Source organism: Otolemur garnettii, unplaced genomic scaffold (genome assembly GCF_000181295.1).
Source record: "Otolemur garnettii isolate 467f Iridium unplaced genomic scaffold, OtoGar3 scaffold00002, whole genome shotgun sequence".
Lineage (NCBI taxonomy): Eukaryota > Metazoa > Chordata > Mammalia > Primates > Galagidae > Otolemur > Otolemur garnettii.
In genome coordinates this window covers 26,618,129-26,641,422 of record NW_003852397.1, presented here as the reverse complement: position 1 = coordinate 26,641,422, position 23,294 = coordinate 26,618,129, and the positions used below count along the sequence as shown (strand labels likewise).

Genomic DNA, 23,294 nt, shown 5'->3' with positions numbered 1-23,294 from the left:
ACTAGGTTATTTCAAAAGACCTGTCTTCAGTTCTGAAGATTCTTTCTTCTGCTTGCTTTAGTCTATTGTTGGAGCTTTTCAATTATTTTGTATTTCATTCAGTAACATTTTTAGTTCTAGAATTTCTGTTTGGTTCTTTTTATGATATCTATCTCTTTAATAATTTTGTCCTGTATAGCCTCATTTTTTTTCTTTTTTTTCTTTTTTTTGCCTCATTTTTTTTTCTGTTTTCTATGTATCATGTTTTTAAGTTTTCTCTTGAATCCCACTGAGCTTCTTTAAAATCATTATTTTGAATTATTTTTCCAGGATTGCATACATTTCTGTTTAATTATTTATTCATTTATGTAGAGATGAGGTCTCACTATGCTGCCCAGACTGGTCTTAAACTCATGGATTTAAGGGATCCTTCTGCCTCAGCTTACCACGTAGCTGGGATTATAGGTGGAAATTTCTTTTTTATTAGGACGTATTGCTGGAGAATTATTGTATTCCTTTGGAAGTGTCATATTTCCTTGCTTTTTCATATTTCTTGTGTCCTTATGTTGTTACCTATACGTCTAGTGAAATAATTTTTTTGAATTTGCTCTTGTAGGGGAGGACTTTTTCCTGAATATGTGTACGGTGTTGGTTGGGTGAGGTACTTTGGCTTTGATTCTGAATGTGCAGTACTATGGTGGTTTCTTTGGGTGTAAATAAACAGTGGTGTCTATGATTTCCTTGGTGGTTTAGCATGTATTTATTAGTGGAAGCTGTGGTGAAGTTTTGCTGGGGACTAAAATGCCAGGTGGGTCAGTCTTTAGACCCCCAGTGGTAACAGCAGTAGGCAAAGCATGCCTGTCCTTGGGTCCTAGGCAGTGTATGCTGGCTTTGGTGTTAATGGATGTAGGCAAGCTGATTCTCGGGCCTCCAAGTGGCTTGCTGAGGTGATAGGTGATGGCAGTCCTGGGCCTGGTGAGTTTTTGAGCCTGGGGGAAACATGTAGTATGGCAATGGCTGTATCACTACTATGACAAACCTTCAGGACCCAATCAGTCAGTGCTGTTGGTAGTAGCTGCAATGGGCTTGGTGGGCCAGTTCCCAGGCCTGCAAGTGACATGTGAAAATGCACCGCCACCTCTCTCCTAGGGGGGAGGTGGGGCTGATGCCAGTTGCTTCAGAGATGTGGAGGTACAGGAGCTGTTTGGCTCCTGGACAGAGGAAAGTCTGGTGGGGACTGGGCTTTTAAAATGGCTGTGGCTGCTTAGGATTTGGGGGTGTAGGGGACCATCATAGGCTACCTCATTGGAGCAACACTGCCCTGTGGTCTCCTGGCAGCTCTCTGTGTTACTCTAAGGGCCTGTGAGGGTTGAGAGGCACTTTCTGGGCTGAGATTGTTGGAGACCACAGTGGGCATATGGACCACTGGAACTCTCCTACTTACCCTTTCCCTACATTGGAGAGCCTCCCTGGGCTCCCAGTCAACGCTGGCTGAGTAGGCTGCCTTGCTTTCCTCTCTTTCCTTGCTTTCCATGTTTCCTATCACTTCTCTGTTGATTTCAGTGTTCTCTCTTAAATAAGCTATTGGAAGTGTGATAGTCTACTTGCTATTTTGGTTCCTCTCTCTGGAAGAGGTGAGTACCAGATGCGTCAGTCAGTCATCTTGAAGCCCCTCCCCTACCACCACGTTTGAGTCCTTGTCTACATGCATCTATTCTCTTTTGATATTACTGAAATTATTCACCTTCCCCTCTTCTTTCTGACCAAATACACACACCTACACACTCTACACACAAGGAGTTAGTAAACGGTTAGTTGATGCTGTCTTCATGTTCCATACTTCCCCCCCACCCAGAAAAAAGAGAATTCTGAACCTTAACAGTCCTGTATTTTTCAATGGTTATCAATCACTAATTCAGGATTAGGTCGAATGAAACTACCTCCAGAGGGCAGTGTGACATTTAGCTGCAGAATTGCGGAGTTAAAAAATTAGGTAATGATTTTCCTTGCCTCAAGGTTTGGCCACCATATAAAATTGCAATAGAACCTCCATAATTGGCCACCTCCCTACACTGACCATGTCCTTAAGTTGACCTAATTGTCATAAACTGGGCATGCACCACATGTATGCATCCGTACAGTAGGCCTAGTTCCTTATGTTGATCACCTGCGTATGTTGACCAGTTTGTTACAGTCTCACAGGTGATCAACTTATAGAAGTTCTGCTGTATATCTGAGACCTGGAATTATAGAAATTTACCCTGCTCATTTTGTAGCCTTTGTGATTCTTTCTGTAGATATTTCCTCACATGGTGTATAGCCAGGGATGATCACAATGAGAAAGAAAAGAGAGAAATGTTGTAACTGTGAAATGAAGCCTATCTCTGTTGAATCTGTTGGATAAATGGTTCTGGAGCAGTTTATGCTAGTGGAAATGTCACCCCAGGGATGCTGCTGAGGTCAGTTTCTACATAGCTTCCACAGATGTGCCACAGGTGGGAGTGGGAAGCAGTCTTTTCTTTTGCACTGGCTTTTCGGAACCTCACTATTTTGTGTCAGAGAATCAGCTCGGCTCTCATTTCCCTGATGGATCTGTGTCCTTTCCTTGTTCTTTGCCCCTTTTTGACACAGAGGAACTCCACCCCTACTCACACCATTGAGCAACTGTGAGTGCCCGTTTGAGGCAAGTAATCCAGGCGATGAATGCCGAGTTTGTGTGAGTTGGAGAAGAGAGCAGCATTGTTGGACAGGTCTGTTGAATTTGCACAAAAATTGATTCTCTCTTCCTATGGGGGTATCCATCACCAGTGAATGGAGGCTGAAACATATGTCATCATTTGTTACAGCCTTGCTTGCTGGCTGTCTCTCAAACTGAAGCCTTTCTGTGATGAGAAGTGTCCTCAGCAGCAGGGTAATTGCTACTGGGCCACTCGCTGAGGAAGTGCTTGGAACTGATTTGAAATTACAGAAAACAGCACGCATTCTTTGTGGTTAAGGATGTGCTTCTCTTAAGCGCACCCCAGCCAATGGCAACAAAGACATGTTTGGAAAGCAAATTGAAAGGCTGTAAGGGAAAAATGAAGAGAGTGTGCATCCCTGATACAGCTCAGCTGGCGCTTTGTTACGAGATATTTATGAGTCTTCAGATTATACCCCCCGATTTTCAGATGAGGGAGGGATCTCTCCAAGTTTCATGCTTTGTGCATTAGTAATAAGGACACATGCTTCAGCGCAGTGCTGGAACACGGGGTGATGCTCTTCAGCTGTGTGCTTCTCTCTGGCGGAACAATGATTTCATAATTAGCCTGAGGAAACGGGAAGACTTAACAGCCAAGGAAACAATGCACCTGAATTGACAAACAGAGGTCAAGGCTTCAGGCGACCAACAGAGTATTTCTGGTGTGTTGGAAGGAGAGGCAACATTCTACTTCAAAGAAAGTGAATGGTGGTTTATTGGTTCATCATTTGTAATAGTTTTGTTAAGATAGAGTTACTGATGGAGGGGACGAATTCATCATATGTCATCATGTTTCTGGAAATGTTTGATCCGTAGGTAATAAAATATTTGCATGTGGATGATTCACAATGCTTTCTATTGTAATGTACAGAAATAATTAGTAAAGAACTTTTAAATGGAAAAGTATTTCTCCAGCAGCCTTCTTCCAAATATTTGTCTTTTTAACTTGTTCAATTTTAGAGCTCATAAAAATGCCACTTATAAGGATATCATATAGCATAGGAGCAAAAATGTCTGTAAAAATGATTTCAGAGGGATAAATTTGGTAACTATAAGCTTGAGATTTTATGTCTGAATGGTAAACAAATAGAATTTACTACCGAGGTCTTTTTTATTCATCTCAATTGAGGGAAATGATGAGAACATCTTTATACCATTCTTGTTTCCACTGGTTAAATGTTGGTGTTTTGTGTATTTATTAGCTGCCCCTTAAGAGCTCAGAGTTTGGTTGATTTTTCTCACACCTCCCTGCCCTGCCTTCTGTGTGTCAAGAGAGAAAACTAAGCCCAGGTAACTATTACCTGGCTTGTTAGGGCTTGGATTTATTTTCTGAGTCTGGGTTTGGTGCCCTTTCTTGTCCTGCAAGCTGTAGCTTACGTAAAATCAGATTCCAACTTCTTCCCTAAATAGTGAAAGAACACGACTAATAAAATACATACAAAATAGAATGAAAAAATAAAATCATAGTATTTCTCTTACTTTTGTTCTACTCTAAATGTCACAGTTTATTTATTTATTTTATTTTTTAATTTTTTTGAGACAGAGCCTCATGCTGTCACCCTGGATAGAGAGCTGTGGCCTCATAGCTCACAGCAACCTCCAACTCCTGGGCTTAAGCGATACTCCTGCAGCAGCCTCCCAAGTAGTTGGGACTATAGGCACCCACCACAACGCCTGGCTGTTTTTTGGTTGTAGTTGTCATTGTTGTTTGGCAGGCCTGGGCTGGATCCAAACCCACCAGCTCTAGTGTATGTGGCTGGTGCCTTAGCTGCTTGAGCTACAAGCGCAGAGCCATATATTTTTTATAATATAATTTTTATTCATTGAATTCTTAATATATGCCCTCCTTTGTGAGGAATCCTTAAAGTGTGTGCCCATGTAATTCTCACAGTAGAGGTCATTATCTTATTTGTCTCATTTCGTAGATGTACAAACAAGGGCTCCAGGTCACACTGCTTGGAAATCATTTATGGTTTTCCCACAAATGATTTGGCTGTTTTGGTAAAGTGCTCATCTATAAGCAGAGAATGTTGGAATACTTATTTATTCATTTAACCGGTATTTATTGAAGCTTTATTGAACTATTCTAGATGCTGAGGACACAGCATTCAATATCACTAGTAGTATTATGAGGTTCATATTTTGGTGGGGGGCTAATAGTTGACAAATAAGCAAGAAAAATATCAGGAAGTGATAACAAGTGCTATGGACATTAGGAGAATGGAGTGATGTGAGGAGTGTGTCTGTGTGGATATTTCAGATTAGGATGCTGATAATCAAAACATCAAGTTCCAAGGTTTGAAGGGTGCCTTGCGAGGTTAACCATAGTGTCTACAATCAAAAATATCGTATACTATGAAGAATATTATCTGGCATGGACATCAAAGAACTCAGTCAACCTCAAATATAAGAAACCGCCTACCTGGCAAAAAATATAATTGATGTTTTTTCAAATGTGTCTGAACCACATCAGCTGTCTTCTCTACTCTGTGGCGTGGTTACAAGATGTTTACTAAGCTCAGCTACAATCTTGTGAGCTTTGATCTACAGACTTGGTGATTTCATAGAAGTTGCATTCTTAATACTAGGTGTGAATGTTTTTCTCTTATATTCTGTATTCTTTCTCATCTTCATTAACATTTGAGAGCCGAAGGCCTTTGAGAAGCTAGATCAACAAAAAATGGTCTTCTGCAGAAGAGCTTTCATGCATTTTTAGACCAAAACTTTGAAATCACAGTTTTTTAAGAAAAAACTGCATTGCGCCATTTTATTTTTTTCTGCAAATTTTATACCCTGAAACTTCACTTCTACGAAGAAATTCATGGTAGATTAAACCACATAGACACTAGGCCTCCTGGTCCTTTGGATAGCCCATTCCTTTTGTATAAGGTCAAGGTGAATTCACGCTATAGCAGATTGCAGTCCAGTAATGAGCCGGCAGAGTTGAGAACTGGGAAAGATACTTCCTGTTCCTATATCAAAGTTTCCAACTCATCTGCCCATGAGAATCACTTGGGGATCTTTTAAAAATTCCAATGCTGGGCAACGCCCACTCTCATACTGATTAAAGCATAATCTCTATGGAGTGGACATAGACATTTATATATTTTCAAGTTTCTCTGTTGTTTTCCAGGTAGAGGCAAGATTAGTGGAAGATTCCAGACATAGGTCACGGTGATACAAAGCAGGATTCTACACAGAGCCATTCAGAGTGATCATCTGATGTTTGAAGCAAACACTAGGATAGCAAGTGTTTGGAAATTTCAGATTTTTTTCTTAAATAGAAAAATAAGGTGGGTGTTTCTGGCATAAAAACACTTCTGAGATAGGTTTAATGAGCTTTTGGATAAATCTGAGTATTTTCTCTCATTTATATACTGAGGTAGGAGCAGCAATTGTTGAATTGAGAGTATTGATGTGTTTCAAAATATGCTGAACCAGGGAATCTTTCTCTCATCCTCATAGCCCTGTGCCATTCCTGGGCTCCTTTTGCCACCTGGCACTGACTTTTGTATTTCTAAGCAACAGGAACAGAGGCACACATAAGCCTACAATGTTTCAGTTAAGCAGATTATAGGGAATCAATGCAACATTATTTCATTTCATTAACAAATGAAATTCCTAGTTATTCTCAGTTTATGTTTAAGCCAAGAGAATTATTCTGCTCTAAAATCTTTTATTAAACTAGCAGTAACAAAATGTGCTCCCTTTGTATTTGGAAAAATTCTTGAGTGTCTTTCCAGTTACATTCAGTGCATTCATATCCTTTCCCTTTCATCTCCATTCTTGAAGGTTACTAATAAGCAGTGAAATGCCCTCAAGATACAGTTACAGAAAGGAGAAGGAGGAAGAATAGCAGGGGTGCTGGATAAGAGTGTCTTATTCGGGTGTGCATGGAATATTTCAAGTTGATGACTGTCAATGCTGCCAAATCTTCTTGAGGTACCAGGAGCCATTCCATGTGTTTGGCAGTCCCTCTAGAAAATACCTAGTGAATAACTGTTTAGCAGTTAAGAACAGGAAATCTTCCAGACTGGATGTCAATCTCAGCATAGCTTGCTACGTATTATGTGGCCCCTGGCAAACTCCTTAACCTCTCTAAGTGATGGTTGCCTTCTGTGAAGAAGGGAGATCATCATATTTAACTACAGGTTTTTGTGAGGATTAAATGAAATAGGCATGTAAAGCTCTTAGCAGGGTATGCGACACATTGGAAGTAGTCAATAAATACAAAGTACTATTATAATGAATCGATCAGTTAGTGTAATGTGCGAATGTCAGCAGAGCACACAAAGACAAGTATTCCAGCCTTCAACTTGGAGAAGGGGTGTACACTAACTGTATAGACAGGGAAGATTGATTACATTTTTGAGAAAACTCTAGGACAATAATTTTTTTTAAGATGTGAATTTTTAAAAAAATATTTGTGTTAATGTGGGGGTACATATGATAGGTTATATTATTTGCATTTGTAAGGTAAAATCCTGAGTTGTATTTTAGTTGTATATTACTTGCATTTGTAAGGTAAAAGTCTGAGTTGTATTTTAGTTGAGTCCTTCACCCAGGAAGCATGCCATATACCCCTGTATTTTACCTGATAGGTGGGAATTACTGATCCCCCTCCCTTCTACTCCACTTCTTGAATTTACTGTGTTTTTCTCTAGTGTAGGCTTGATCAACTATTTTCAGATTAATACTGAATACTAGGAGGCTTGCTTTTCCTTTCTTGATATACATAGGAGAATATTTTCCAAATCTATTCAGGTAAATACAAAAAATGCAAAGTATTCATCTTTTTATGGCTGAATAGTATTCCCTGGTATACATATAACACAGTTTATTAATCTACTCATGGGTTGATGGGCCCTTGAGTGGTTTCCACATCTTTGCAATTGTGAATTGAGCCACTATAAACATTCAAGTGCAATTTTTTTAATGGTAATATTATTTTTTTTTCCTTCTGGGTAGATACCTAGTAATGGAATTGCAGGATAAATGGGAAGTCTACTTTTAGTTCTTTGGGGATTCTCCATATTTCTTTACAAAAGTGCTGTGATAGCTTGCAACCCCACCAATGGTGCACCCATCCTAGCATCTGCCTCTTTGAAACCTTGAGATGTGGGCTGTTTTCACTGGTATTAGGTGATGTCTCAAAGTGGTTTTGATTTGCATTTCTCTGGTGATTAGGAACGATGAACACTTTTTCATGTGTTTGTTGGCCCTTCATCTGTCCTCTTGGTGAAAGGTTCTGTTCTTGTTGTTTGCCCAATGGTTGAAAGAGTTGTTTGTTCTTTTCTTGTTGATTTGCTTGAGTTCTTTGCATATTCTGGTTACTAGCCATGTGTCTGATTCATCATTTGTGAATATCTTCTCCCATTTTGAGGGTTGTCTATTTGCTTTGTTGATTGTGTTCTTAAGCTGTGCAGAAGCTTTTAAACTTGATTAAGTCTCATTAATTTTTTGGTCATTTCTGCAGTTGTAGTGTGATCTTCTTGAATTTTTTCCAATGGCCAATGTTGTTAAGACTTTTCCCCACATTTTCTTCTAGAATATTCATTGTTTTATGTCTTAGATTTAAATCTTTTATCCAACTTGAGGTAATTTTTGTAAGTGATGTGAGGTGCAGATCCAGTTTTAGTCTTTTACATGTGGCTAACCAGTTCTCCCAGCACTGTTTTTTAAATAGGGATTCTTCTCCCCACTGTATATTTTTGTTTGGTTTGTCAAAGATCAGATGGTGAAATGAGACTGGTTTCATCTCTAGGTTCTTGATTCTGTTGCACAGGTAAATGTCTCTATTTTTATGCAGTACCATGCTGTTTTGATCACTAGAGACTTGTAGTATAACCTGAAGTCTGGTAATGTGATGCCTCCACATTTGTTTTTATTTCTTAGAATTGTATTGGCTATTTGAGATATTTTTTCTGTTTCCATGTAAATCGAAGAACTATTTTTTCAAGTTCTTCAAAGTTTGATGTTGGTGATTTAATGGGAACTTCATTCAGTCTGTAGATAACTTTTGGTAGTACAGACATTTTAATGATATTGATTATTCCCAGCTATGAGCATGGTATGTTTTCCCATTTGTTAACATATCTGCTATTTGTTTTCTCAGGGGTTCATAGTTCTCTCTGTAGAGATCCTTCACATCATTTGTTAAGTATATTTCTTTCTTTTTTTTTTTTTGGAGACAGAGCCTCAAGCTGTCACCTGGGTAGAGTTCTGTGGCATCACAGCTCCCAGCAACCCCCAACTCCTGGGCTTATGTGATTCTCTTGCTTCAGCCTCCTAAGTAACTGGGACTACAGGCACCCGCCACAATGCCCAGCTGTTTTTTTGGTTCAGTTGTCATTGTTGTTTGGCAGGCCTGGGCTGGCCCGTCAGCTCTGGTATATGTGGCTAGCGCCATAGCTGCTTGAGCTACAGGCGCTGAGCCCGTTAAGTATATTCTAATGTATTTCATTTTCTTTGAAGTTACTGAGAAGGATATTAGGACTTTGATTTGGTTCTCAGCTTGATTGTTGCTGGCATATATGAAGGCTACTGATTTGTGGATATTAACTTTTATCCCAATCTTACTGTATTTTTTGATCACTTAGGGGGTCTCATGGTTGAATCCTTGGGGTTTTCTTAGTATAAGATCATATCATCAGCAAAGAGCAAAAGTTTGACATCCTTTGTCCCCATTTGAATGTCATTGATAACCTTCTCTTGCCTGATTACATTGGTTAAGACTTCCAGCACTATGTTGAATATGATCATCACTGAATAATACAAAAAATTCTATGCCCAGAAATTTGGAAACAAGAAGTAAATGGACCAATACCTGGAATCACATTACTTCCCTAGACTTAACCATGAAGGAATAGAGTTCTTGAACAGACCAATATCAAGCATCAAAATTGCAACAATAATAAAACAAGTCCCAACAAAAAAAGTTTTGGACCAGATGATTTTACCCTAGAAGATCTCTTACCTGTATTACAGAAGCTATCCCAGAATATTCAAAAAAGATCTCATACCTATATTGCAGAACCTATCCCAGAATGTTAATAAGGAAGGAACCCTCCCCAACTTCATCTATGAAGCATATATCACCTTATACCAAAACCAGGAAAGGACTCAACAAGAAAAGAAAACTATAGATCAATGTTATTAATCAATATTGATGCAAAAATACTCAATAAAACCCTAGCAAGTAAAATACAGTTACACATTAAAAAAATTGTACATTACTACCAGGTGGACTTCATCCCAGGGATTCAAGGGTGGTTGAACATATGCAAATTGATAAACATAATTTACCACATAAATAAATGAAAAAAAGAGTATACTTTCCCTTAATAGATGCAGAAAAAGCATTTGACAAAGTTCAGCATCCTTTTCTGACAATCTTTAATTAATTGGTTTGTGAATACTTTTCAAGCATTAATGACTAGAGGCCAGCATGGTTTCAATAAACATAGGTTATATGGCAAGACTGTATTTTATTTTGCATTTACTTTGCTAGACCTGTAGATTAAATAAATAGTGCATCTGGGTGATAGTAAGGTATTTTATAGAGTTTCTCATGATATCCTTGTAGAATGGGGACTATAGTTGAATCAATTACAATTACAAATATTAAAACACTCATACCCCAAACCTTATTAACACACTGGGAGCATTACATTATAGAATGAGGACTTTAAAGATAGTGATATAGTAAAATTATAACAGAAACTAATTGGAAATATAAATAAAGTTCAACAACTTGGTTAAAAAATTAGTTAGCTGTGTATGTATAAAATTGTGCTTAATTAGAATTCATATGAAGGAGTTCTAAGTATTTGCCAATCTTAAGCTTGATATGATGTTGCTGCTAAACACAAAAATGCAATGTCCGTCCATAAATTTTACTGTTCCAGGAAAATAATAGTGACATAGCAGCCTATCCTGGGATGATCGGACTAGAAATAGCATTGTTAATGGACATATGGATTAAGTGGAGCATGCGAAAGAGGGAATACAAGGATGGTTGAAACCTCCGGAAATCTGTGAGCCTAAGGAAAGGGAAATAGCTGGCAATGTTTTGCCTGTAGAAAGAACATTGAGAAGGCCAGATCATTGTCTTTGAAGTAGTCAATAGTCTTCCTCAAGAAATATGGATTAGATGTCACCTATTTGGCTCCATAAGAAAGAAAAGAAAAGGACAGGAGATTTTAGCTAAGTGAAATAAAGTACATTTTTGACAATCAGAGGTATTAAAATTGAATGGGTTGCCTCATGAGATTGTAAGATCATGAGCTTTGTCACTGGAAGTATTACATACCGCACGATCATTTCTCAAAAAATATTTTTGAGAAAAATCTTCCTTTGGCGGGAAACAGGATTGGGCATCCTTCAGGTTGTCTTCCAACTTGGATGTGATGCCACAAATGACTTTACATTCATGCTTTTAGGTTTTTCAAGAGATGAATACAAGGGAAGATGTTGGCGACTGTAAGAACGTGCTGCTTTTTAACCTGCTTCAAGAAGTTTGCTTGGTCTCTGCGGATAGATTTGCTCTGTGCTATTGTTATGGTTATGAGCACATTTTATCTCTATTCTTATTGTGATGAGTTTCAGCATATTTGACTTATATATAACGGAAATTTGTTAGTTTTGTGATCTAAGAAGAATAAGGAGAAAGAGAAAAGGAATGTTTTATGATTTGTATATACTCAAAAGCAAGAAGGTGGGGGACTTGTACCACACAGCCACATGTGAGGTCAGTGAGGTTCTGACCTCTCCCCAGAACCTCCCCCCATGGGTGCCTTGCTTTGACCTGTCTTAGAACAAGCTACGTCTTCTCTGCATCCTGACCTGCCCATCTTGATGTTAGGAAGACATCCTTAAACTTAACCCAATTCACCTCCAACCTGCTTCCTCTTCAGCCTTCCTCATCTTAGTAAATGGTACTTCCTGTTAGCGCCAGTCAAAAATTAGGAGTCATCCTTGTTTTTTCTCCTTTCTTCAGCTCATATATGGAACCTGTGTTCAGGTTCTCCAGACCGAATCTAAAACCTGCCCTCTTCTGTTCATTTTACTACCATTGAAGCTGGAACCCACCGGCCCCCTGCCAGACTCCTAAGTGTCTTCCAGATGCCCCTCTTACTCCTTCTTCTCTTTACGCTCACAGACCAGCACTGCTGCGTCCAGCTCCCTACAGTGACCTATAAGGTGTCATGACATCAGCAGTCTCGTCTGCTCCCTGCTGACCCCACCTTCTCATTGGCAGTATCATTCGGCCTCACTGGCTTTTGTTTGCTTTAGCACACCAGATAACCCAACCAATAGCTGCTCTCTCTTCCTGGAATTTACCATCTCCACACTTTGCATGGCTGGCTCCTAATTGTAGTTTGTTTCTCAGCCTAAGTATCATTGCCTCTGCGGTAACTTTTCTGAACATCCAGTCTGAAGTAGGCTTCTGATCCCTTTCTGTAATAGCCATTTTATTTTTCTATAAGCACTTATCTAATTTTTTGACATTTTGTCATTAAATTTCTTTGAATAATACAATAGCATTTTGTATTACTAGCAAACTACAAGTTCCATTGTAATGAGGACCTTGTTTGCTGTCCTATACCAATCATGTATCCCCAGCCCTACAATAGGGTCAGAAGAACAGTAGGCACTTAATGAACTATGTTGAAGAAAATACACTGTGTTGAAAGAAAGGACAGAGGAGAAGGAGGAAGGAAGAGTGAGGAAGGAACAAAGGAAGGAAGTGAGGGAAGGAAGGAGGAAAGATTGAAAGAAGGAACTAATTTTCTCCTCAAAATTTATTTCTTGTATGGAATGGTCATGAAGAGTTAAGAGAAGTCATCTAAAATATTTTTGAAAATTACAATGGTAGGAAAGGATAAAGGTAAAATATCTTATTTGAATGGTGAACTCTGAATTTGTTTTTTCTGCTGAAGTGTATTGTTGCAGATGAAGAGTTGAGATGTTAATTTTGTACTACATCTCTGATGATTCTATAATTATAGCAGAGTATTAAATTATTCTCCATGAAAACTAAAATGAGATGATTAGCTGTGGGAGAAAATTCAGGATGTGTGTTGTTAGAAGGCAGCACTTGAACCACCAGCTTGCTCAGGTGGGGCTCTTTCTTATTGGAACACAAGCTACAGGGTTCATGTTTTGGCTTTCTGGGAGGTATTTAACAGAGCCCTTATTAGACATAGAGAGTTTCAGTTTTATCTGAAGTGGTTTCTAAAAGGCAAGCCCCTTCTGTTTTGACATTGCACTCCGATTTCTAAGATTAGCACAGAAATAACTTATTAAGATCAGCTTATGTTGAACTCTGAAGATTGTGTTTGTATAGTTGTTTATATAGCTTTATGTTTTGTTCGGATCAAAGATTCTCTTTGACACAAAAATATTGATTATTGTACTATCAATATTATTAAACCCCCATAACACTTGTCGAAATTGATCTTACAAACAGAAATGTTTGAAGTAAAAAGGCTTATGGGATTTAGAAAAAGAAGAACAGCTACAAGCACCTGTTGAAGAGAATGATGACAGATGGTAACATTTTTCTCAAGAATCTCCTTGCAGCTGTGCTTACATTCAATTCCCCAAGCTGAACCAAGGTCTGTTCATATCATTTATTACGCCTGTGAAGAGTTTTCACTTCCTCCTATTTCACACAGCACCAAAGATTCTGTGTAAGAGAGAAAAATAGGCTAACAATGAGAGAGAACCACTTTAACATCTGTGCAATCAGGTTTTGAATAAGAAGTCACAGCCGTCTTGTTGATTATCCAAGCCAGCTTTTTTGGCACATTATTTTATGTTATCTGAGTTTGAAAGTGACAGTCAGCACTCACTTAGCTATCATACTAAGTAATAAATGTCAATTTCTTGGTGATGGTAACTTACATGACTGTTGCCACATGACATTTTGAAACCTCAATTAGATGTTTCTTAATTCTTTTCAAAGCACAAAGTGTTCAAAAGAAAAATGTCTTGTGAGAACATGTTTCAGGCATGATGTTTTTATGACATAACTGAAGATTAGCTTTTTTACTGGAGTCTAATTATTAACTCAGATTTTCAAAGGGAATGGGTAATTTTTTTTTTTTATCTAAAACAAGTACAGACAAGCTAAAGACATGATAAATATAATAATCCACAATAAATCCCCCAAAATAATATTCAACGACAGCTCGTATTGAAGGGGATCTTAGTCTTTCAGGTAGAATATGATTGAGATCTACATCAAGCCTTTCACGTGGGACAACATGACTTTATATTTCACTTTGCAGAACATTAAAACTGAATAACTGCAAACAAGAATAACTTCCGTATGTCTGCTTCGTTGTTCACATTATATAAAAATTGGTATATTTTTATTCTCAAACTCCTGCCAAATTTCTACAGAATCATGATTATTTGAATCCTTCCCAGCCCTCTTACTCACATAAAGTCCATTTTTATTGCTTCTTAAATGGAGCTTACTTTTTATCTGTATTTTATGTTATATTTATGATAGCATATTCACTATTAATATTGTACAATTACATTGGAATGCCTGTGACATTAGGCCATGACAACAAGAGTATGCTGTGGTCAGTATTTCTACTTTTATTTTAAAAGTCCTAGGATATCAACACCACGGGAAGATGGCTAAGGAATGGCCTTCCCCAGGGGCGTGCAATAAAGCTACATTTGATTTCCGTTCACTAAATGGGCCAGGGATTGGGGATGAGGGCATGATCTAGTTCTAATCCTAAAAGTGAAAATTAGACATAGTAGAAATGGTCTGGGAAATTTCCTTAAATATCTCATAAGTACCAAGCAGTGAAGTTTTGTGAATATCACCTTCTAGGTGACTTTACCAGTACTCAAACTTTTATTGATTGCTTGATTGACTGAGACAGAGTCTCAGTAGCCCTGGGTAGTAGAGTGCCCTGCATCGTAGCTCACAGGGACCTCCAACTTCTGGACCCAAGCAATCTTCTTGCTTCAGCCTCCCAAGTGGCTGGGACTATAGGTGCCCACTACAACACCCAGCTTGTTTTTTTAGTACAGAGGGGTCTTGTTCTTGCTCAGGCTCACCCCAAAGTCCTGAGCTCAGTTGATCCACCCTCCTTGGCCTCCCAGAATGTTGGGATTACTGGTGAGAGCCACTGAACGGGGCATCAGTGTTCAAACTTTTAATTGGTCAATGTTTTTCTGTGCCGATTTTACTTTCGAATATTTTTCCTTGAAGGTGATAGTAACATAGTAACGAGTGATTCGATTATTCACTTGAATAATGTTTTTCACTTTGTCAAACTGTTAGGCTTGCTTTCTTTTTCTACTTCTCTCTTTCCCTTTTTCTTTCTTCCCTTTCCCGAAATAGTAAATGACAGGAATTTTGAGTCCCAGAATCTTTATTTTTTCTTTTTCTCTTCTTTTGCCTCACTGTGCTTTTAAGCCAATATACCTTTTTAATATTGATATAATATTCATACAATATTGATACCATTAAGTCTCTGTTTGATAACATCCGTGGATTTTCTTAATATATAAGGAAGAAATAAGGTACTAGTGGACAATCTTTGGTTTCATCATGTTAAGCCCTTCCCATACCACAAAGCTGAGAATAGAGATGCCAGTTCCAATTTTCTTACCTTTTATTTTGAAAATTATTTTGATTTAACAAAAGAGAAGCCACGGTGCTCTTTTCTAAAGTATGTACGCATATTTATTGAGCATCTTCTATAGACAAATCTTTGTGTTAGGTACTGAGGTTATCAATTAATATTAGAAAATATTCTGAAACATGACTTCTCTCTCTCACAGATTTTTTTTCTTATTTACTTAAAATTGGTAGGAAATTACCTCCTTGTGTGAAAGGATTTCAAAGAAGTGTTGCATGTTTAAACTCTTTTTTGTAAATACAAATGTCAGTTTTCTAAGATTCATGTCCATGTGGGGGCTAAGAGGTCACAACAACATTCCCAGATTTCAGTGCCAGATGTGTCTGCATGGCAGGTCGTGCAGAACCAAACTCATTCTAGCATCTGGTTAAACACATTCCACAATGGGTCTTAACCATATGTAAATATAATTAAAAGCAAGTGGGAAAGTAATCAATTATTTCCCTCCTCCACTTACAACATAAACAACTATTCTAAAGGTACAAATTGATAACTGGATTAACAAGATTGGCTGTTTACTTCTAGACAATTACCACATGGTTGAAAAGATAACGCAATGTCTACAATATACTGTACGCTACATGGTAATATAAATGGAGGAATAAGGAGTCTGAGGAAGAATGATCACTTCCAATTGGGATGATCAAAGATAACTTCATAGAGGAAATAAAATCATGAGCCTTGGAGGAAAGGAAGAGATTAAGTAGGTGGAGTTAGTAGAGAGGATATTTCAGCCAAATGAAGAGAATAGAGGAAATAGCAAAGAAGAATGTGAAAGAAAGTAGAGAGCTGGAAAAAGACCAAGTATTTGAAGGGAACAATAAATAGGTAATAAGAAGTCATGCCATTAGATTAATAGATTTAGATAATAGGTAACCTGGAAAGCCAGGCCAGACTCAATTTTAGGGAAGTCAGAATCTACATTATAGAACTTTGTACTATATACTGTTGAATAGAATGCAGTGATACAGTGAGAGTGATTTTTCAAGGAAGACCTTAATAGAAGTATATAAATGATAAAATCTTGACTAAAATAGAAGTCAAAATGAAATAGAACTAGATGAATTACTTTTTTGAAGAAAGGTTTGATAGGAACAGAGGTTGTCTGTGAGGATGTGAGTTATAGGGAAGAAGCTAAAGACGACTGAAGTTTTGAATATGGATGATGAGGAGGATGGCAATGTAATTAAAGAAAATCAGGAAAAGTAGTCTTCCAGGTGAAAGGTGAATACAATTGTGGATTTATTGCATTCAAAAATGACGATGAAACTTTCAAGTGAAATAGAGTTTTGTACACGTTTATGTGATACTGAGTAAAGGTGATGATTTGAAACTGTGGGAGTAGGTGAGAGTCCCAAAACATGAAATGTAAAGATGGAAGAGTTTGTAAGGTCAGGAGCAGAACTTTGAAGTCCTTAGGTAGAGAGTGGGTGGGAAAATGGAGCTGGAAAGTAATTGAGATAAACTGTCACAAGTAGGCGATGAACAGTGGGGTCTTTCTGCAAGTGGAGAGTGTGGATATCCTGGCCTTGTTCCGGACTTATTTGTTCTTGAACTTAGCAGGGAAGAATTCAGTCTTTCATTATAAAGTATAATGTTAACTGTAAGTTTTTTTATAGGTGCCCTTTATAAGGATGAGGTAGTACCCTTCTATTGCTAGTTTACTAACAGACATAAGAATGAATATTTTAAAGTGGCTCTTCTGAATTTATTGAGATTATCATATGGTTTTTCTTTTTAAGACTTTTCATGTGATAAATTCTATTGATTGATTTTCTACCATTGAGATAACTGTGCATGGTTATGGTATATTATCCTTTTTTATATGGCTGAGTTCTATTTGCTAAGAAATATTTCTATTTCTACTAAGAAAATCTGCATCTCAGCTCAGCACCCATAACTCAGTGATTAGGGGGCTAGCCACATACATCCATGCTGGTGAGTTCCAATCCAGCCTGGGCTTGCTAAACAACAATGACAACTACAATAAAAAAATAGTCAGGCATTGTGGTGGGTGCCTGTAGTTTCAGCTACTTGGGAGGCTGAGACAAGAGAACCACTTAAGCCCAAGAGTTTAAGGTTGCTGTGAGCTGTGATGCCACAGCACTCTTCTGAGGGTGACATAGTGAGACTCTGTCTCAACAAAAAAAAAAAAAAAAAAAGAGAGAGAGAGAGAGAGAGAGAATCTGTATCTTGGTCCATGAGAGATAGTGGTTTGTAATTTTTTTAGTAATATTTTTAATTTTGGTTTCAGAGTGATGTTGGTATCAAAAAATTGAGTTGGGAAGTGCTTCATCCTCTTTTATTTTGAATATTTTATTTTTAATTTTGTAACAGACTGATGAAGCAGCTCATGCCTATAATCCTAGCACTCTGGGAGGTGAGACTGGCAGATTGCTTAAGCTCAGGAGTTCAAGACCAGCCTGAGAAAAAGTGAAACCTCATCTCTACTAAAAATAGAAAAATTAGCCAGACTTACCGCAGGTGCCTGTAGTACCAACTACTTAGGAGACCAAGGCAGGAAGATCTCTTGAGCCCAGGAATTTGAGGTTGTGGTGAACTTATGATATCACGGCACTCTACCCAGGGTGACAGAATAAGACTCTGTCTCAAAAAAAAAAAAATGTTTGTGAAGGATTGGTAAAATCTCTTCCTTAAATAGTTGGTAAAATTCCAAAGGAAAGCATCTTGGGCTAGAATTTTCTCTGTAGGAAAGTTCTCCTCACTCCCATGAGGGCTATTCAGAGTGTCTCTTATCTTCCTGAATGAATTATGCTGGTTTGTGTGTTTTAAGGATTTTGTTTCTCATCTAAATTATCCAATTTTTTTGTTCATCAAAGTGTGCACAATATTATTAATCTTTAATGTCTGTGGGCTCTGTTGTAATGTTTCCCCTTCATTTCATTTACATCTATTTTCTATGTATACAATCTACTCTTTGTTTTATTTTTCTTTTTTCCTGCTTTCTTTAAGTTAGTAAATTTTTTATTCTTATTATAAAGTAGATCTTTTTTAGGATAGAAAGAAGGGAAAGGGAGGCTCTCATGTATGAAATTCTCTTAATAGGATGTGATGTGAGGGTGGGAGAAATATTGTCATTTGTATAGAGAAGGTTTAGAATAGTTATTTGGGGGGGGTTTCTGGAGAAAATAGCAAGAAATTAACATGTAGTATTCTAAGCATTAATGAGGGTCCTCCTGAAGTATACATGTAAATAATATTATTTGTACAGCTAAGATATATTGTAATCAAATCTGAAGATCTGCCTCCAAAATAGGACCTAAAAGTTGGAAAATGTGAAAAAATATAGTGGAATTACAGTGGTGGTCAGGTTAGTTCACATTTTAATTTTAGTTTAAATAAGATCCAATCATGTTTTCCCTCATTAACACTGAAGCTATCAGCTTCTTTTAGACAATCATTTTTCCGAGAGCCCAGGACTTTGAAATAATGTAGCTCAATCTTCTCTAAATATTAAGCACACAGCTAATTACAGAAGGCAGATGAGCGCAAAGGATCCTCAATATGAGCTCAGTGAACTTTCTTCCATTTTTTAATAGCTAAGTTATCTGAAAAGCCAGAAGAAGGTGCAATGGTTGGAAGCAGTTGGTATTGTTGAGTGGAAGTCGAATGAATGGAAAATTAGCAAGCCAGCTGGATATTTTGTGGAATTCATGGTTTAGGAAACATATTTGCAAGCCTAGGATAATTATTCTACTCTTTGAACTGCTTACAATTTGTATTGTATTCTTTTTGTTAGCAAAAACTGTGATTGCTTGAATCATGTAATGAAATATGAATTCACTAAAAAAAGCACGGATAGTTGAGCTAAATCCTTCTTTGTCCACAGACATTGAAAATGAAAGTGATGAAAAGTGTGAAAATCACAGTATTGTAGAAATCTGTCATCTAAATTGCTTTCAAAATTATAGTCTGTTCTTCAGAATAAATTTTTTGACAAACCTCACCGTGAGCAGTAGAAAAGTAATGTTATGTGAAAAATTGATATAGCTAGTTTCTGTAAACAGAAAAAAATAAACAAGAGTAAACTGACCTAGTCTATTCCAGCAGTAGCCTCACTGTTCTACAGAACAGTGAAGATGGATACAGACTCTGGGGGTGAGAATACAGGGATTTGAATATTTCCCTAGTAATTTACCAGCTGTATAATCCTGAACAAGGTAACTGGTCCATGCTCTGTCCATTGCACTTGTCTGCCTCCCAGAAATGATTTGTACACCACTTAGTCTCTTTGTGTTTCATGGTCTGTCTTCATCTGCAAAATGGAAAAATAGTTTTATTTCATAGGTTTGATATGAAGATTAGATTCATTAATGTATGCAACATGTTTAAACAGGCCCTGGTGCATGGAGTGTACTCATAAGTTGTAGTTATTGTGAAAAAAGGTTAGACTGTGCGTTGCCAATAAATTGGGGTCTTGGCATAGTTAAGAATATCTGGATCTGGTACCCTGGATGTCAAATTCACACATACTCAATAATTTGCCTTACACAGGTACTTGGAATGAAAATGTCAAAGGCCATCCATTACGACAGTTTAAGCAGGGGCCCTCAAACTGTTTAGACAGGGGTCCAGTTCACTGTCCCTCAGATCATTGGAGAGCCGGACTGCAGGCCCTGGGACAAGTTGGCTGCTAAGCAGGACAGGCAGCGATGGCAAAAACACCCAGGGCCGGATAAATGTGGCCTGCGGGCCATAGTTTGAGGATGCTCAATTTAAGGTTTTGTTTTGTTATGTTGTATTTTTTTAGGTAAGCATAGCAATCACTTTTTCAAATACAATGTTAACGGTAGTAAAGTAATTATGATTACGTTTTGGGAGGTATATTCTATCAACTCTTCACAATTTTTTACAACAAAATATCTGTTGATGCTGAAAAAAAGTATAATTGAGGCAAATTCTATGTCTTTTATAAGTGACAAAATTAAAGCCAATTATTTCAATTATTCTCAACAAAACAGGCAAATGGCAAAAGGCATGGGAAGATATTGGGGGGATAAAATCAAACTGTAGCATAAAAGAAAGAGGGATAACTAATTGGGTACTAGCCATGGTAGAAAGTTACCCCCCCATATACACTTTCATTTATCTTTCAAAAGCCATAAAAGAAATACATGTTATCCTCGTTTTACTAATGTTAGAAACCAAAGCTCTCAGAGTTTGATTTCATCAATTCTTCAAGGCTATTTAAGAGCACAGCTGGGGGCCATATCCCAAGGATTTGATGTCAAAGTCCATGCTCTCTCCATTGCAATCATCTGCCTCCCAGAAATGATTTGTACACCACTGAAGAGTTTAGTACAAAAATTATGGCTGAGCCATAACAACAAAACTTCCCCAGTTTTTAAATACTTTGCAATTCAACTAGTTTCATTTCTTTGCATATTTTTTCATTGCATTTAATTTTCATAAGAATGTGCCATTGAAACTCAGGCAGCAACAAGCCTCCTACCTTGGGTCTTTTTGCTTTAATGGTGAAGGATGAAGAAAGGCACCATCAGGCATATTCATGGACTCAGTCATACTCATGGAAAGAGTGGTGACCTGATGACCATAGGCTGATTCTGGCTTTGGTGCCCACTAGTTATTTCACTTTGGCGTAAGTCATTTTATAGTGTGAAAGGCTCTCTTTTAATTGTGCAATGAAAGAAAAGTACTAAATCGATATTTAATGTTCAATCATTACATCTCTTTTGATGCTCTGTGATGTTACAATCTATACTGCTTTTTCCTAAAGGGCCAAAAGTTCAAAGATGCACCAGTTTCCCTAATTGGAATACTCTTGCACCTTGGAGTTTCCTGAGATTTAGCAAATCACTCTACTTATAGGATATAGTAAGCAAACCCAGGATCATTTTTGTAAGGTTCTATAAATTCTTTTCAATCTGTATGGAAGATATCCTGATTTTTCTTTTCCATATTTTCCACAGGATTATTTTACAAATGCAAATAGAGAGTTGAAAAAAGATGCTCAGCAAGATTACCATCTAGAATATGCCATGGAAAACAGTACCCACACAATAATTGAGTTTACCAGAGACCTGCATACGTGTGACACAAACGACAAGAGGATAACGGTAAGGAGTCTATGAGTTACAGCACACATCAAAGAATTCTGTCCTCACCCACTGGAAATGCCTTATAAAATGAAAGAAACAAATATCTAAAAATAATCTTTGATAACAAAGTCACATAGTCTTTTTCGGAATATTTTAAAAGTCTTTTTAGATGACAAAAAGAAATCTACAACTATAAATTTCAATAATGGCAATTTGGGGGTGAATTTAATGTTTTGAAGAGCTCTATAAAGTTTATGTGATTTAGCTGTAATGTATTTTTTAGCTTCCCTGGAAAGTTTGAAAATAGACAATAGATAAAGGTTTGAAGAAATGTATCACACAAGAGATAATTATGAATCTGAATACTGGGATATAATTAGGATTTGTAACTGATTCAGCTTTGTAAATTTCAAAAATCAAGATGAATACTTGGTTGATTATAATTGCCTAGTGGCATATCATATGAGCTCTCTTATTTTCAGACTCCAGGCAAAAATAATATCTTTATGCATTTGCAAATTAAATATTTAGAGGATATATAATTCATGTGGTACTTCGGAAATTTTCATGAATTGCTTGGATCGATTTTATTTTGCATAGACCAATATAATTATCTTTTTTTATTTGGTAAATTAAAACATTAAAACGGGAACAATAAAAAATATGAAGCGGTTGTGATTAACATTGAACATAAAGAGTAAAAGAAGAAAAAACACACGCAAAGACATGGGTCTGTTTTTACGTAATATGCAGTACAATTATACTTTAATTGGGATAATAATTATAGTCATTTGACTTATTAGGAAAGAATGTAGCAAAGAGAACATTTAAAATAAAGAGCTTTTGCTTTCTTATTTATTTTCAAAGTTTTTATTGCAAAGATCTGGCAAAAATACCTTTATCTGTAGGAGGACTGAACAATTTCTTTATATCCCGGAAAATCTTTCCCACCCCACAACCCTTGGGGCAATCTCTCTTGGTTACTGAATGGAAACCAGTTTCATCTGAAAGCACCTGCCCTAGTTGGGGGTATCTCAGTCCCTTGAAAATTCCCAGGATTAATAAAATGATTATAGATAAACTCTGATTAATAAAGAAACCCAGAATCAGAAATCCTTCTGATTTCTATATTTACACTTTCTGTAATTTCATACACGTGACCAAGCTAGGGCCTATAAAAAAGCCTACTATGAAAGGTAAAGTCTTAGGTAATTTTAGTTTTTGTCTTATTTACTTATTTTACCTAAAATGTTCTATTAAAATCTCTGCTGCATAATAAGAATATTTGCTTGGTAAGTACTAGACTCTAGTTTAAAGTTATGGCATGACAGTGATTTGTTGTTGTATTCATGACAACATAATTACTAAGTCAGTTGCCCTTTGTTCTGCTTTGGAACACATAATCTCGCTGAGAGAGACAATTGCTAACAAAAAGTTACTTGTCAATCAGGATCTTAAATAATGTAGTCAGGTTTACACAATTAATGTTGGAGACTGTACTGAGAATGCTGAATGTCATTATTCTCTTTTCTTCTATTATCTTGTTTAAAATAGAGTTCTTTAAACTTAACTCAGTGGTTAAAAAAAAGTGCTCTCATGAGACAAAATCTTGCCCGTGTTTGGTCACCAGGATAGCACTGTAAGAGTGATCTGGGCCTACCACCAGGAGGATGTGGGAGAAGCTGGTCCCAAGTACCACAACTCCAATCGGGGCACCAAGAGCCTGAGGTTACTGAACCCTGAGAAAACCAACGTGCTGTCTGCAGGCTTCCCGTACTTTGACCTAGTAAATCAGGATGTAAGTGTTTTTAGTTTTGGGGATTG

The 23,294-nt window shown here is 37.2% G+C and overlaps 1 protein-coding gene across 2 annotated transcripts in view; it reads left to right on the top strand.

Annotated features, from left to right (window-relative positions):
• The window catches only part of MOXD1 (monooxygenase DBH like 1), a 97,945-nt gene that overhangs the window by 7,480 nt on the left and 67,171 nt on the right, over positions 1 to 23,294 (top strand). Inside the window, exons 1-3 of one of the 2 annotated variants that reach the window (XM_023513534.1) lie at positions 11,723 to 11,824; positions 21,342 to 21,488; positions 23,101 to 23,268. In XM_023513534.1, the coding sequence (XP_023369302.1) occupies positions 21,411 to 21,488; positions 23,101 to 23,268 (246 nt within the window). In that variant the 5' untranslated portion in view covers positions 11,723 to 11,824; positions 21,342 to 21,410. Of the gene's footprint in view, positions 1 to 11,722; positions 11,825 to 21,341; positions 21,489 to 23,100; positions 23,269 to 23,294 lie in introns of those variants that run through there. The other variant, XM_003781857.3, reaches the window with a different exon arrangement.